The sequence below is a fragment of the Hippopotamus amphibius genome, chromosome 9 (assembly GCF_030028045.1).
Source record: "Hippopotamus amphibius kiboko isolate mHipAmp2 chromosome 9, mHipAmp2.hap2, whole genome shotgun sequence".
In the NCBI taxonomy this organism is placed as follows: Eukaryota; Metazoa; Chordata; class Mammalia; order Artiodactyla; family Hippopotamidae; genus Hippopotamus; species Hippopotamus amphibius.
In genome coordinates, this window is record NC_080194.1 from 138,009,490 (window position 1) to 138,025,337 (window position 15,848).

Sequence of the window (15,848 nt, forward strand, 5' to 3'; positions counted from 1 at the left end):
TCAACTTCAAAAAGCAAGCGGTGTGTCAAACAGTCCTGATTTACCAACTCACTCGTCATCCAGTGGAGTTTGGTGAGCAGGTTTCTAATGCTGTCAACTAATAGGGCACCTGCCATACTGCCCCATGGGAAATGCAATCTAGGCCTTTTTCTCCAGTCTTAATCTTCAGCACTAAGTCACAGGTAACTTCCCTTCAGGTATGACCCCCAAGCCAGTAATTCACTCACTGTCAATAGTATTCGCTTCTTTTTAGATTGGGTAATAAAAATTTTTACCTACTTTTTTATTCTTTTACTCTGTTCATACTGTGTATATTTATTACTGTGTAGTGGAAGCACTTAACCAAAAGACCAAAGTTCTGATACCTGTGACAAATACAACTCAGGGCTACTATTATGGGAAAAAGACAGGATGTGGAAAACAGGGCTGCCAAGTCAGAGACTGAATTATAAAGTCCTTACTTTACAACACCAGACACTAAGCTAACTAAGTATATAAACTTAAATTTCAGGTGAAGTTTGCTGAACCCCCAAATATGAAAATTACTTCCTAAAGACTGTAAAAAATAATTACTAAGGAGAGGCTACTGACTTGGTCACAAAAGCAAGTTGAGTAGGAGGGTTTCTTGTATGTAACTGAGCCCAGCATGTGTGAGTGTACATACGTGTATGTGTGTGCAGAGATGACAGAGGAAATGGGATACAGTTCAGTCTAACAGCATGCTGTGCTAGTAGGCTGACTGAATTACTAAGAAGTTTCTTTACTCCAAAAAGTAGACAGGTTAACTGTTGGAAATTATGTAATTATCAGATAAAATTAACAGTAGTTTACAATTACATATCACTTTACAATTTACAAGTTGTTGAATATACATTCAATTTGATAGCTTGAAATAAAGAAATTGAACGCTTTTGCCCTCCCATTTCCCCTCCATCAAGGAAAAGCTAAGGAACACTTGATCAGGAAAGGTCATATAAATGCATCAATCTGTACAGCACCACAAAGAATAAAGGGGATGAAGGCAGGACCCTGGAGGGGGCCACGGGGATTTAAAGGAAGCAAAAGACTAAACGATTAAATATGAGAAAGGCCCAGGGGTCTCAGGAGATCTAGGCAACAGAAGGGGCAGGTCGAGTTCAATACAGAAAAGGAGGGGCACACAGTATATGTTTCACAGTCTAAGTTAACATGAAAAGATCATAACCGAAGAGCTGGAGTCGAACTTTGTGGTTTCTGAGAACACAAGTCGAGGACCACCAACCATGGCTTCTGACTGAACTCAGAATTCAGGGTTCAAAATTGTGGTTGCAACGGAGGGCTTCTTTGGCCCTTTGAAATTTATCAAAGGTCATCTGAGGAGCTGCAATTTTACATAGTGGTGGTATCCTGAGAAGCATCTACTCCATCAATCAAGTGTAATATCTCATAATCGTGGAAAAGGAGCTTCCGAGCAGGGCTGAGCACTATCGATGGGAAGCCGATACCTGGGCCATCTCTTGGAGATTCCTGCTGAAAGGACTGCAAGTGTTTCTCCAGAGAAAGCACTTGCCTGGGTATGACTCAGGGCCGGGCAGGAATTCACACTATGAATCCGGGTGGTGGGAAGGCGGAGAAGTATGCCTACAAAGATCAAAGAGCCAGGAATGGAAAACACACTAAAAACCTTGCCAGTGGGCAGGCTGCCTCCCCACAGATAAGAAGACCTCTTTAATCCTGAGTGTAATCAAGGAGACAAAATAACACCCTGGATGCCACCAGCATAGGCAAAGCAAAAAAGAGGGGGAAAAAAGAAAAAAAAAAAACCTGTGATTAAGTACATACATACATAATAAAGAAAAGAGTAGCAGAAAGAGGCAAAAAAAAGAGAGGAGCAATGCTCACGCAGAGAGGGATGCCGACAACTCCCACCGATGCTCTTCTGCAGCACTACAGGTCGCCTAATCTCAGCTGCCAACTGCACCATCCAAATGGCAAAGGAGAGACTCAGTCTAAGGCTGAGACTTCTGCTGCTTGGGTGAGATTACGCAGGATTACCGTCAGGGTGACTCACTGAAATGTACTCACAGTGAGTCATGCCTTGAAGTCAAGTCTCTCAAATTCTGCCTGCTTGCAGATGAATTTAGGGATTTTAAGAGGGGAGGAATTATTCAACAGAGACTTTGGCCTATCTTAAAAAAAAAGGCATTTCTTCTTCCGAGAAAAATGGGAAACTCTCAGATACAGGGGCACTGAATTACCAGGAAGGAAACTGTCTGGTTGTGGGTTGGGAGGCCCTAGAGTTTCTCTCATAAAAAAGGAAAAGATAGGGAAAGTAAGAGCTTGCAAAGCACCAGCAAGTTTCCCTTTTCTAACAGGGAACACATGCCCCACAAAAAGAGAGAAACATTAACTGAAGATAAGGAGTAGAATGTCTCCTCCTGAAACCCCCAAAGGAAACCCACTCCCAGAGGAGATGACCTAAAAGGAGGAATCGGAGGTTCTAAGACCCAGAATCTGAGCCACACTCAGAGACCTCACACCTACTCAACAAAAAGGAAGTAAAGAAATCCTAACAGGTAAACTAAATAATAAGAAAGGCAATCCTTACCCAGTGAGACCAGGTTCCCATAATTCTCTAACATCACTTCTCTGTAGAGAGCCCTCTGAACAGGGTCCAGGCATCCCCATTCCTCTCGAGTAAGGTGCACAGCCACATCCTCGAATGTCACAAACTCCTGAAATAACACAGCCTGGCTGCTCTGGGGAAGGAGGCCACCATAGCATCATGGCCAGAGAATGAAGGAGATGATACAGAGGGTTTGCAGTGTGCATTTATGTTGGAAAGGAGGCAGAACAGAGTAGAATCCAGGGAAAAGGTTCCACAACCCTTTAATATCTAATAGGCACCCATGATAGCACCAAGGATAAAGGAACAGTGTTTGCTGGTGGTACTGGGGAGGTGACAAGGTGCTTTCTCTGAAGTCCAGGTCTCTGAAGATGATCAGCACCCAACCTGGAGTCTGCTATTAAAAAAAAAATCCAGGCAAGGATTACGGATGGGATGAGGAAAGGGCCACACTCAATCAGCAGCAAGAATCCCTGAGGAAAAGCAGAGGGTTCCTCAGCTCACCTGGTACCTGGCTGTCAGGAGCGCAGCTGCCTGGTCTCCTGGGCTTCCCTCGTGGGGAAGAGCAGGCACCTGGGGAACAGGTGGAGCTGAGGGGGGAGAAAGGAGCCAAGAGTGAGAGCAGCCCTTCCCCAGGGCTCCCTTACAAAAGAGAGTCAGTGGGACCCTTCCTCACATCAACTTTATAGTGAAACCAATGAACATTTACCGAGTATGTTCTGCACCTTCTCAGCACCTGCATGCCCTCCTCACACATATTTAGATGCGTGATACAGGATTTTATTAGGAAATCTCATATTGCACTATATTCCCATAACATGACATTCCTCTGACAGAAGGGTAAGACTGTTACCTGTTTTGCAAGTGGGCAAAGCAAAGCATAAGGATTTGCAATGACTCGTCCGGAGCCATAGTTATTTAGCAGATTTTTGACCCTCTCCCAGACACTATTCTGTATACTTCATTAAGCCTTTCTTTTGAGATTGGGCACTGTCTCTGCAACCAGCGTGTAAGGCCCTCAAGAATAAGCAATGGTCATCTGTTTCCTCATGATCCTTTCCACACTCTCACGATGCCCGACAGCACTCTACACACCATGGCACTCGACTGGTGTTCCTGACACACAAGCTATTTCAGGGGCTTCAGGCAACCACAAGTAACCTCAGACAAACTTCATACAAAACAAAGGAAGTACAAGACAGATCAACCTATCTATACAACACATAAAAATGTTTTTATAATCAATATGTGATATGCACACATTGTTACAAGCCCTGGACTCCACCAAGGAATTAAATGGTTGTTTTCTTGATCAAAATTAGTCATAAACACTGCAGTTGCAACAGAAAGGCAGCTGGCAAAGCACAAAGGTCAAAGAGGGAAGAAACTAAGTTAAGGGAACAGGGGGAGGGACAGGCCCTAAACCTAAGAGGAAATGAAAGCAAGGCAAGGACTGTGAAGTGCGGCAAAAGCAGCATTTTTTAGAAGCTATTCTGAACGTGGTAACTGGGATGAAGTGAAAGTCGTATGAAGGGAAAACAGCCAGAGCAGAGTGAGTGACGACCACTCTGCCTATTAAAGGAGGACAGGCTGACCTCAACAGAGGGGCCCAGATCAGGACTGAGCTGAGTCATGTCTGTCCCTCCCTTCCAGACCTCCCTCTAGGGGCCAATCTCTCACTGAAGTCCCTGGTTTCTCTCATACCAGGCTGGGCCCAGGAGCCCCTCGGCACTCCCGTTCTCCTGGATGAAAGCGCTCTCTGCCTTACCCCCAGTGAGTCCCTGTTCCATGTCGGTGTCCTGCACGAACTGAGGCTCTGGAGACAGACCCTCAGAGTGGGTCTCCAAAGGCTGAAACTGGACCCCTGGAGGTCCTGCTGCTTCCTGAGCCGATATTTCCTCCATCCCTGTTCTGGAGGAGAATGACCATCACTGTGGGGTGAGATGAAGAGAAATTATTGTAACAAGTTAAGACAGCCCATCATTTTACATCCTCAGGACTTAGCAAAGTATCCTGCCCACTGCAGACATGGTGAAAACACTTAATAATGATTAACCACCTAAAATAAACAGCAGGAAGAAAAATGGACATTATTCACTTTCAGATATTTAAGAACCAAGTCACATGGTCCAAGTATGCAGGTTTATTTGAACTCCGCTAAGTCAGAATTTGTGGAATTTTTTTTTTTAATCAAGAGAGTACAATTTAATAAAGATTCCTCTGGAAATTGAAAATACTTGAAATTTACAAACTTCTCTCAAGGCTCAAGCCATGTACCCAGAGAAATTTCCTAGTCTCGATTACTTATTATGTTTTTAAAGCAGGCCGCTGAGGACTTACTTGGTGAACACTCGGCCAGCCCATTCTGAATTACTGAATGGCCTTGACTGATAACCAAATTCCACTCTGCGGGGGGGGCGGGGGGGCGGTCAGACCCTTTAATAGCTCAGACCAGGTGGGCAGGCCTTTCCCACAACCCTAACAGTAACCCAGGGGAGGGCTGCGACTCAAACAGGTTTGACTGGTTGTCCTTCACACCCAAGGACGCGGCAGGGCTCCGTCCCCTTCCACACCCTCAGAAAGGGCCCTCGCGCCCGGCCCTCAGAAGGCCTCGCCCGGCGCTGCCCTCCTCCCACTTCCCTGCTAGGTCAAGACACGCTCCCAAAAGGGCGAAGCGGACCCCAGAAACCCAGCTCACAACAGGGCACGGTCACCGGCTCCTGATGGCGGGGCGCTCGGTCCGCGGAGCGTCGGGGCGAACCCTGGCTGAAGAGAAACGGGCCCTCGCGCCCCGGCCCCGCGCGCTGCTGCGGACGGGAACCGCCGTCTGCCGGGGCCGGGAGACTCCGCCCCCTCCACGGGAGGCTAAACAAGCGGCCGACCCACCGCAACCCCAGACCGCCTTCCGGGGACTCACCCGAGCGGAGGGGAGGGCCAGGAGGCCGTCCCGTCGCAGACAACCGGGCTCTCGGGGAAACCCCAGCTTTTCGGGGGTCGCTCTAGACCTCTCGGAGGCCGGCGCTTCTCGGCGGCACTTCCGGAGGCGGAGTCCAGTGGCCGGGGGGGCAGGGCCGGATGAAGGGCCCCGGATGAAGGGCCCCGGATGAAAGGCGGCAGTTGCGGAGGCTTGTTTGAGACGCTTGCCCACGTCATTCTGCAGGTCTCACCCTCCCTGCCGACCCGGCTGGCCGCTGTGTAGCCAGTACACCGGTAGTGACCGCGACAGCCCCGGGCTTGGGAAGGCGCCCTCGCTGGCTCTTCCCTGCTTCCAGCCAACTCTCGAGACTCCCCGCGGGGTGGTGCACCTTCCGCTGGGGGTGCGTGTGGAGGATGAGGACGAATGGCCGACCTGGTGCGCTGACTTCCATGAGTCAGCCGGCCGGGGACTAGCACAGGGGTAGAAAATATGTTGATTAAAGCTAGGGTTGAAGGCGCTTCTGTGATATGTGAACCTGAGAAAACCGTAGGATCGAAACATATTACGGTTCCTGAGGGAAGGTGGGGCTTTGAGCAAGTTGTTGTGGAAGAGAGAAACAGACTGGAATAGAGCTGTGTTCCTGGTGGGAAGACGGGACTGTGCGGACGCAGGGATGGGTGGAGCACGGGGTGCGTGGACAGGCAGGCCCAGGGCTAGCACAGAAGCCCCTCGGGCGTTAGGACTGCTGCGTCCGTAGGGAATGTGATGGCCTGTGCTGGAACTAGGTCCGCCAGGGACTGGCAAGTCGCCTAAAGAATCCAAATAGTGATCTGGAAGGGACTTTAGATACTAATCCTTTGTTTAAGCTCACAAATCAGATATTACCCTTTAATGATAGTTGACATTTTCAGTTAAATATAAGAAAAATGAAGTGTGACATTCTCTATGCTTTTTCAATCTACATGAGCCTCTGGGAGATTCTGATATGCCCTCCCTTTCTTTCCTCCTTGAGTATCTCCGGGATCTTAAGCAACTTTCTACTATGATACAATCAATCTACCTACAGTATCTCTGTCACAATGGAGTCAGCATCACAGATAGGAAATGCACTGCTTTAAAAAAAAAAAAAAAAGTGCACGGCTTAGTCAATTGCTTGTTGGACAGATCCAGTTAGAAACTTTTTTGTGTTAAACAGAACTATAACTCCTGGTGATGTGTGGTATTCCTGTTGATATCCCTGGGACAACAGATGACATTACTTCCTGCTTGTTACTAACTTGTTACAAACCAGGTTCGTCTGCCCAATGAGCAGTGAACACTGAGAGACTGACCAGTTTGCAGCAGAGAGTTTATTCACAAGGCAGCCAAGTGAGGAGATAGAACAAATCTCAGATCCACCTCCCTGAAGGTGAAGGGCTTGAGATTTCTATGGGATAAAGAAGTCGGTTGGTCTTAGGTGTGGGGAAAGGTGATTGGAGGCAGGGAAAAGGTGAGGTAATCAGTGTCCTGCACAGGCATATCTGAGTAATAGGCTTCTTAATGGGATGCATACTCAAAAATGCAGGCAACTAGCGTGATCTAAGAGGGTTGAGTTTTTGCCCCTCTCATGTCAAAAGTCATTCATCAGACACCTGCACAGGTCTAGTTTTAGGATCAGTGGCCCCAACCAGTCTTTGCCAGCTTGAACTGGACAAGAGCTGACTCCAAGTTTCTGAAAAACAGCTTAAGCCCCTGTTACCATAGCGACTTATATGTCAGAGGTGTTATCTGTAGGGGTAGGTGAGAAGTCTTGTGGTGTATTATCTAGGCTACATGAAGCTTGGAGGGTATCTAATTAAAAAAAAATTAAAATTTAGGCATGCTTGTTCGGTGAAGGCAGAGGGTTCTTTAAACAAGCTGTTCCTTCAGCTGCTGTTCTGTAAAACAAGCTCAAGAATTGGGCACCATTTCAAGCTCTTCTAATATTCTAGGATAGGTATAAGTTTGAGGTTCTTTCCTGAGTTGCCATTTCCCCACAAGTTGTACCTCTCAGCAGAGTGTTGCATTTGTACAGCAGAGGTGAGCAGACAATGACAATGGTGCATTTGTGTCTAAGTTTTGCCTGACTCGGGCAATTTTCTCTAGCGCGGGGACCACGGGAGACACCCATTTAAGAGTCCACTTCCCACCAAAAGGCACCAATCCCTAACAAAGGATGGTAAGAAACAGCAGCTACTGTTTTGCTCTTGAGCAAAATTTGCTTTCAGCCGCTCTTCAGATGACACAGATGGAAACAACCCACTCACAAAATTTATGATTTTTAACTTAAACTATATTGCTTTAAAGAACATGGATGAGCAACTATTCCCAAGGGATTGAACACTTCACTACTTTTTCCCACATGCCCACCATTGCACTAGGCATGGATAGATACAAAAGAAGGAAAATATCACACCAGAATTGATACATGCTTTGAATATGGCTTTGTCCTCCCTGACTGCTTTGCCTCCATCAGCACTGTCATCTGATCGCTTATAAGATGCCTTATCTATTGGACAGACCTTAAACCAAGGAACCCATCTTATAGTCAAGGAGGTGTGACAATGAGCTTGTAACCACAGAATTCGCGGTGTTTACTCTTCAGCCAGAAACAGCTAGCGTGGTTGAACTGTGGAATGGCATGTTGAAGACTCAGCTAAATTGCTAATACAAGATGCAGTACCTTGCAAAGCTGGAGAGCTGTCCTCCAGGATACAGCATATGCATTGAACCAGAAACATATATATGGTATTGTGTCTCCAATAGAAAGACTACATGGATACAGGAACAAAGGGGTCAAAACAGGTGTGGCCCCTATTACCATCACAACCAGCAACCTGTTTGTGGAAGTGCTGCTTCCTGTCTCCAGTCTAGAGTCTGCCGGGTTATGGTCTTGATTCTCAGGAAGAACATTTCTTCTAGGAGATACATTGAGTGGTCCACTGAACTAGAAACTGAGAATGCCACCAGGGCACTTCCTTGTGCCAGTATATCAGCAGGCAAAGAATGGAGTTATCATAAAGTCCCTTCTACACGCAATACAAAAATACAAAAACATACCCAGCTGGCTGCATTCAATAACCTACTTTCCTGGATCCGTGAGGCACTTGGATGTAGTAATGGGGTAGGAATGTAGGGGAAAGGGCAGGTTTAGATAAAGAAAAATACAATGTATAACAACGTAATGGCTCTTAGAGATGACTTGCAACACTGGAAGGAAATACAAGGAAGTATCTGGAGGCAGAATTTCTGGGAATATGTTTTCAAGGAGGACCATTCAGGGAAGTCGGAGCCAGCTAGTGATAAAGGAGCAAAGACCTACACAAGTGGATTATTGAAGAGTCACAGGGAAGAAGAAGGAGAAAACAATGGCAACCACAGCAGGGTCAACCCTCACTGGGAATGGAACATTGTTCAGGGCTTGGAAGATTATTCGGAATATCACCTAGTCATTGGTAGCCTCTGTAGTAGGTGGCTGTTCCTTTTGTGGGCTTCCCATTGTTGCCCTCAAACTTGTCTTGGAACTTTAGAGCCATGTCACAGTCATTCAAGGTCTCCGTTACTGTTTCATAGAAGGTAAAGTAATAGTAAAAGCCGTAATTTTTTTAAGCCGAACTTTTTTTAAAGCCGTAATTATTGTGATAACATTTTGACAGCAAAAATGCCTCAAATTTGAATTACTATAGTAATTCCAATATTATCATTCTCAAAACTCCCTGGAAACATTAGCCAAGTTCAAAATCTTGTAACTATCTAGTGTTGAAAAGAATGTTGCCTATCAAATATTTGAAAATACTGTCTGTCGACTGAACCTAAAAGTTGAGAATTATGTTTTATTTGGCAGACAAAATTGAAGACTTACACGCCCGAAGACAGCCTCTCAGCTCTGAGGGGCTACTCCGAAGAGGTAAGGGAGGAGCCGGGATATATGAGTTTTGCAACAAAAACCATGTGGCCAGAACATCAAGATTACTGTTAATTGAAGAAAACCAGACGTTTCAAGTTAATGATTTCAGTGCTTTTCTATATATGGGAAGATGCCAGAGCCTGGGCTCACTGAAATCATTTCTTTGATGTGCACCTCAGCTGTCTGGGGCCAGTACCCTGCTTCTCTCCATCCTGAGTCCCCTCAGGGAGCACAGCTGGGGGCAGCTGCAGTGGCTGCTGGCTCGATGGCCGTAGCACCCTTTGTTTACTGCTATGGCAGCAAATTTGCATCAGTGTGTCCGTTCAAGTGGCAATACACAATCAGAGTCCTCGGAGAAGCAACCACTTCGGTTTCCTGCACCCATTCATCCTTGACTTCGCTTTGATCTTCTGTTTACATTTTTGTTTCAGTTCCTCTGCCACAGACACACAGTCACTATTACTGTTTGATGATAACTAGAATTATGACGATTACTGCCATCAATAAGAAAAAGTAGGAGAATTGTGTATCTGAGCAGGACGTTACCGAGGGAACTTTAACCCCCCATCCTGGATGGGAAAAGCGGAGCTAAGGAAAGGCATCCCCAAAGCCGGAGCCACGAATTGGGGAACAGGGACCGAAGTCCTCCCGCTTTCCTAGAGAGGACGACTCCCCCCCCCCCCCCCCAAAAAAAGCGCAGCGCAGGCCCGGAAGGGGGGTGTTGACGCGCTTCCGGCTTTTGTGACACTGGGTTCTGGCGATCCGAGGGCCCGGGTCCAAGCCCGCCGCCTTTGATCCCCGGAGTCCCCTCCCTTTTCTGTCCCAGCACCCCAGGCTTCTCCGGGGTTCACGGTGAGACGTGGGTCCGGCCGGGAGGACGGGCGGGGACGCAGGTGGATGTGTACTGTACGGCCGTGTCCCGCGATCCCCTCCCCGCGAGCGTCCCCAGGCGGGGTGGAGGGTCCGTGTCCCAGCCTCGGCCGTAGGACGCGCCGTCTCCCTGCAGAGACAGCCTTGGATCCCTCGGTTTCAGCCCTGGGACGAGATACCTTTGGGACCGGGAGGGGGCAGCCTGCGCGCCCCGTCTACGCCGCCTGGTCCTCGTTTTTCACCCCACGGGGTCGCGAACCAGTGATCCTAGTCTAATCTCTGTTCTCCCCGATCGTCCCCATTTGCGTTCCTTCTGGTGAGAGCTCTTTTCCTGGGTTCCTAGGGACCTCGAGGTGTAAGATGAGGAAGACCCGAGAGGCTACCAAGCTCCACGGTTTTGTTTTTGCTTTGTTAGTGGAGAAGTTCAAGACTCGTGTTTGCAGATCACCTGCTCACCCCCAAATCCGCCACCGTTAATGGCGGTGATTAAAGACTATTGGAAGCCTTGTGAATGAAATGAGTTGAGTGCGATAGGAAAAGATTACATACACTTCACCGTCTTCCTTTCAGTTGTGAACTTTCTGAAGGCTCTTTTAAAGGAGTGATTTCGGACATCATGTGAATTTTTCAGTTGTGGGAGGCAACTGTGCTTGACTTGGAGGGCTGAGTAGTGAATGGAGTTTGTGGCGGTGCCCTGGAAAGTGCGCTGGGGCGTTGGGAGACTGATCACCAGCACTCTCTCTGCCGCTGATGAAGCAGGATGCTCTTAGACAAAACACCAAATCTCAAATTTATCGTAAGTAAAATAAACTAGACTACGTATCTCAAAGAGCCCTTCCAACTTGGACGTTCATTGGTAGAGGAAAATTAACTGAAAAATCCAGCTAGGCCAAACTTAATGCCCCACCTCCATTTCCTGAAGTGCCAGCAGTATACACAAAGACAGTGTCATTATTGAGAGAGGCTGTTAAGTGGCAGAGGACCAAAGAAAACACTTACACAGGCCCATGCTACACAGATAATTTGCAATCAATAAGTTGTGGAGAATACCTTGTAAGCAGATCAGTGAAACCTCCTTACTATTTGCTGGAGAAGTAGGTTGGTCACACACTGTCTTGGGAGGCATATAAGTAACTTACTTATGGACACATTATTTATTTATGTAAAACCTGTGCCGCTATAATATTCCTCCCATTCTTACTCAGATGTTTCATAAATAACCTGACAGTTGCAATAGAGTAGAATCTCTTAATTTCTAAATGACATGCCCTCCCAAGTACTGAAATACCAGACCTATAATGAATTTGTTGAACTTTCTACAAATGGGCAAAAAAATGTTGACATTGTGTTCATTCAATTTTTTTTTTTTTAATGTCTCCTGGTTGCAAGGAACTACATTAAGTGACTTAAGGGCCACAATGAAAGTAAAAGACAGTCTTTATTCTTGAGGAGTAGTCTAGTTGAGATAAGGCATGAAAGCATTAGAAATTAAATTTCAGGGTGAAAACCATCAAAATATTATATACCAGACTGGTGATGGAGACAGCTAGTGAGCTTAAAGTCAAGAGATGATTGCTGGAATCATTCAAGAAATGCAAAATAAAACCCAGTCTTTCTACTGCTACTTGCCTAGAATATGAGCAGGAAAACACTCCAGAAGGGCCTGTCCAGCTCCTGACTTCAGCCCTGTGTCTTTGAGTTTCACTCTCTTGGAGTCACTTCATTTTGATTCATACTGCCAGTGGGAGGGAAGGCCTCTAGGAATGTGTTATTCCCCACAGCCCACCTTTAAGTCCTTGTTCCAGATGTCAAAAACCAAGACTCCTTTTCCTTGATCTTACAATATCTGAGAAAGAATGAGATTTTCAGACAATGTATCACTAAAAATGAAGGGAAATGAGGAAAGAAAATAAAATAGTTGGAAGATGAAAATAAGGACGGCAACACAAATGCTGACAGAATATAAATGCTGTAAGATGGCTATGAGGAAAGCTTAACTGGGTTTCAGTGTTTTTAAAATACAAATACAAGCTTAATTGTGTTCCCCTGTGCCGGGGTGGATGGTCGTGTACACTGTACTTTGGTGATCACTTTTTAAGAGTGACTACATGGCAGTGTGCAGTGTAGTTAGGACCCTGGGCTTCAAACTCGGGGTTTGAGTACTGGATCCACTACACTATGTTGTTAGACACATTATTTAATTTCTCAGCTTTTAAAATAGGAATAATAATCGTGTACTTCATTAAGTTTCCATGAGAATTAAATGAGCTGTGTATGTAATGTACCATATCTGCCTGGTACACAGGTAACATGAATGAGAGTTACTCAGCATTTACTGCCTCACACGGATGGAGGTAGGGAATTGTCTTCATGGATGAGGTGTAAGCAGCATAACAATACAATGTTACCTTTTAATACTGCTACTAAATTTTTCTACCCTGCAGGATAGCAAAAGCTGATCTCATAAGACATCTAGGACAAAAAGGCAAGTCCTGCACACAGACCCTGTTTGGATCAAGTGAGCCAGATCTTTGAACCTGAACGATGACTCCTGAATCAAGGAATGCTACAGATTTGTCTCCCCAGGCTCCCCAGGAGATGGAAAGCATAGTGATAGTGAAAGTGGAGGAGGAAGAGGAAGAGGAAGAAGATGAGGAAGACCATTTTCAAACAGAAAGAAATAGCATAGAGTTATCACCACAATTTCTCAGTCATTCCACAACTATGAACGAGAGAGCCTTATTGTCATCCTATCTAGTGGCGTATCGAGTGGCAAAAGAGAAAATGGCTCACACAGCTGCTGAAAAAATTATTCTCCCGGCATGTATGGATATGGTGCGGACCATCTTTGATGACAAATCAGCTGATAAATTAAGAACCATACCTCTTAGTGATAATACGATATCTCGTCGAATCTGTACTATTGCGAAACACTTAGAAGCGATGCTTATGACACGGCTACAGTCTGGTATAGATTTTGCAATCCAACTTGATGAGAGCACAGATATCGCAAGTTGTCCCACACTCTTGGTATATGTCAGATATGTGTGGCAAGATGGTTTTATAGAAGATCTGTTGTGTTGTTTAAATTTAAATTCACATGTAACCGGGTTAGATTTATTCACTGAATTAGAAAAGTGCATTGTTGGTCAATATAAATTAAACTGGAAAAATTGTAAAGGAATTTCAAGTGATGGAGCAGCATATATGACAGGGAGACAGAGCAGAGTTATTGAAAAATTGTTAGAAGCCACCCATAACAACGCTGTTTGGAATCACTGTTTTATTCACCGAGAAGCTTTGGTATCCAAAGAAATTCCACCGAGCCTAATGGATGTATTGAAAAATGCAGTGAAAATTGTTAATTTTATTAAAGGAAGCTCACTGAATAGCCGACTTCTTGAAATATTTTGTTCAGAGATCGGAGTGAACCATACCCACTTATTGTTTCATACAGAAGTTCGTTGGTTGTCTCAAGGAAAAGTACTGAGCAGAGTATATGAACTCAGGAATGAGATCTACGTTTTTCTGATTGAAAAGCAATCTCATTTGGCAAATATCTTTGAAGATGACATTTGGGTAACCAAACTGGCATATTTAAGTGATATTTTTGGCATTTTAAATGAATTACATTTGAAGCTACAAGGGAAAAACAATGATATATTTCAATATCTTGAACACATTCAAGGATTCCAAATGACATTATTGTTGTGGCAAGCAAGACTTAAAAGCAATCGTCCTAGCTACTATATGTTCCCAACACTATTGCAACATGTTGAAGAGAACATTATTCATGAAGACAGCTTACGAGAAATAAAATTAGAGATATTAGTTCATCTCACTTCTTTGTCTCAAACCTTTAACCATTACTTTCCAGAAGAGAAATTTGCATCGTTAAAGGAAAATATTTGGATGAAAGATCCATTTGCTTTTCAAACGCCAGAATCAATCATTGAGTTAAACTTGGTGCCTGAAGAAGAGAATGAATTACTGCAGCTCAGTTCGTCTTTCACACTGAGGAATTATTATAAGACATTAAGTTTATCAGCATTTTGGATTAAGATTAAAGATGAATTCCCACTGCTAAGTAGAAAGAGTATACTGCTATTATTACCATTCACATCCACCTACTTGTGTGAACTAGGATTTTCGATCCTGACACGATTAAAAACAAAGAAAAGAAACAGGCTCAACAGCGCCCCTGACATGCGTGTCGCCTTATCTTCATGTGTGCCTGACTGGAACGAACTCATGAACAGGCAGGCACACCCATCACATTAAATGCAATCTTTATGCAATTTTGTTTTTGTACATTCTTAGGCACTTTCTGTATATTGTATTTAAATATTAATAAAAGTATGGTTGGGATTTACTAGGTTTCATTTTCCTATATAGTAAGGATTGTTTCGCGAAACTTTGTTACATGAATACGTGTGTGTGTGTGTGTGTGTGTGTGTGTGTGTGTGTGTGAAGGATAATGATGTAAAATATATTTCTATGCATTGTTTCCAGCACTCTTGGTTTTATACTCAAATCTGTCGCCCTGTCCACTGCTGCTTTCTTGCTTCTTGTAGGCAAAGCCCCATTCAGGTTCAGTTTCTCACCATCTATGTGCTTATGTGCTTTTTTTTTTAAGTAATAAACATTCATTTATTTACATATAATGTTAAGTAGGTGGAAAAAGGGCAGAATGCCAAACAAACTCTGATTAATACTAGTTAAAATCACTGACAAAATTCAGAATTGATTCTGGAGTTGAATATTTTAGGTTATTTTCCCTATAGATTTTTAGTTTATTTTAAAATTATTTTATGAGGTCTTATTATAAAACTAATATGCTTGTTGTAAAATAAAACAATAACACTAATCTCTAAACACAGCGACCATAAACCCAGTACAAAATTGTAAAAAATTAAAATTCCCCCAACTTTTTCATAGTTCATTCTTAAAAGGTTGTCACTTTAACAATTTGCTACGAATTGTTTTATTTATTTCTATACCAGACACCTCTCTGACCATATGACCCTGATAATAATACTGCATTATAGCAGAAGATGAATATCACATTGTACTCTGGTAAATTCTTTGACTAGAAAGAGAACTATTTTAGGAATGAAACTATTCTAATCATGACATTGATTTTTCTTTTGAAAGCCAAGCCAGATGGGACCTCCCCGGAGGTCTGCCAGCTTTCCAGCACGACCCTCAGTTCCCAGTCAAGTCTGAACAAAGCAAATGTGGGCGGTGCGTCCACACATGCCCGGCCCCCTCCCCCTCCCCTCCCTCTCCCCTCCCCTCCCCCTGCCCGTTGAGCCCCCTCCTCCCGAGCCCCCTCCTCCCGAGCCTCGAGGCAGCGAGCGCTGCCAATGGCTGCCCTGAGTGCACCCAACCTGGACTCACGCAAAAGTGGTGATGCAGCACCTGGCCCTGGCCTGGCTGTGCTGCAATTGAGAATTTTTAACAGGAGAGATGGAATTGGAGTTAGAAGGTGAGTGATGGCAGAAGGTCCCACAGATGAGAGTCAGGACACC

At 44.9% G+C, this 15,848-nt stretch overlaps 3 protein-coding genes across 7 annotated transcripts in view; 1 reads left to right on the top strand and 2 right to left on the bottom strand.

Annotated features, from left to right (window-relative positions):
* Window positions 1-4,503, bottom strand: part of TMEM225B (transmembrane protein 225B) — a 42,967-nt gene extending 38,464 nt beyond the window's left edge. The window contains exon 1 of the mRNA XM_057695616.1: window positions 4,374-4,503. The gene's annotated coding sequence lies outside the window, so the exon portion shown is untranslated. The remainder of the gene's footprint in view (window positions 1-4,373) is intronic.
* On the bottom strand, window positions 787-5,668 carry LOC130829276 (zinc finger protein 205-like). Of its 3 annotated transcripts, none has more exons than XM_057695625.1 (5): window positions 5,523-5,668; window positions 4,374-4,536; window positions 3,110-3,195; window positions 2,588-2,714; window positions 787-1,620 (listed from the first exon to the last, which is right to left on the bottom strand). In XM_057695625.1, the coding sequence occupies exons 2-5, from the start codon at window positions 4,507-4,509 to the stop codon at window positions 1,424-1,426; spliced, it is 546 nt and encodes a 181-aa protein (XP_057551608.1). In that variant the 5' UTR covers window positions 4,510-4,536; window positions 5,523-5,668; the 3' UTR covers window positions 787-1,423. The 3 variants fall into 3 exon arrangements, with proteins under 3 accessions (XP_057551608.1, XP_057551609.1, XP_057551610.1); XM_057695626.1 differs by lacking the exon at window positions 5,523-5,668 and adding an exon at window positions 5,304-5,516; XM_057695627.1 differs by lacking the exons at window positions 2,588-2,714; window positions 3,110-3,195.
* Window positions 5,669-10,197: 4,529 nt separating this feature from the next.
* FAM200A (family with sequence similarity 200 member A) lies at window positions 10,198-14,683 on the top strand. Of its 3 annotated transcripts, none has more exons than XM_057695327.1 (3): window positions 10,198-10,299; window positions 10,661-11,113; window positions 12,762-14,683. In XM_057695327.1, exon 3 carries the CDS (start codon window positions 12,862-12,864, stop codon window positions 14,596-14,598), a length of 1,737 nt encoding a protein of 578 aa, XP_057551310.1. In that variant the 5' UTR covers window positions 10,198-10,299; window positions 10,661-11,113; window positions 12,762-12,861; the 3' UTR covers window positions 14,599-14,683. The 3 variants fall into 3 exon arrangements, with proteins under 3 accessions (XP_057551310.1, XP_057551311.1, XP_057551314.1); XM_057695328.1 differs by having other exon boundaries at window positions 10,733-11,113; XM_057695331.1 differs by lacking the exon at window positions 10,661-11,113.
* Window positions 14,684-15,848: the final 1,165 nt, after the last annotated feature.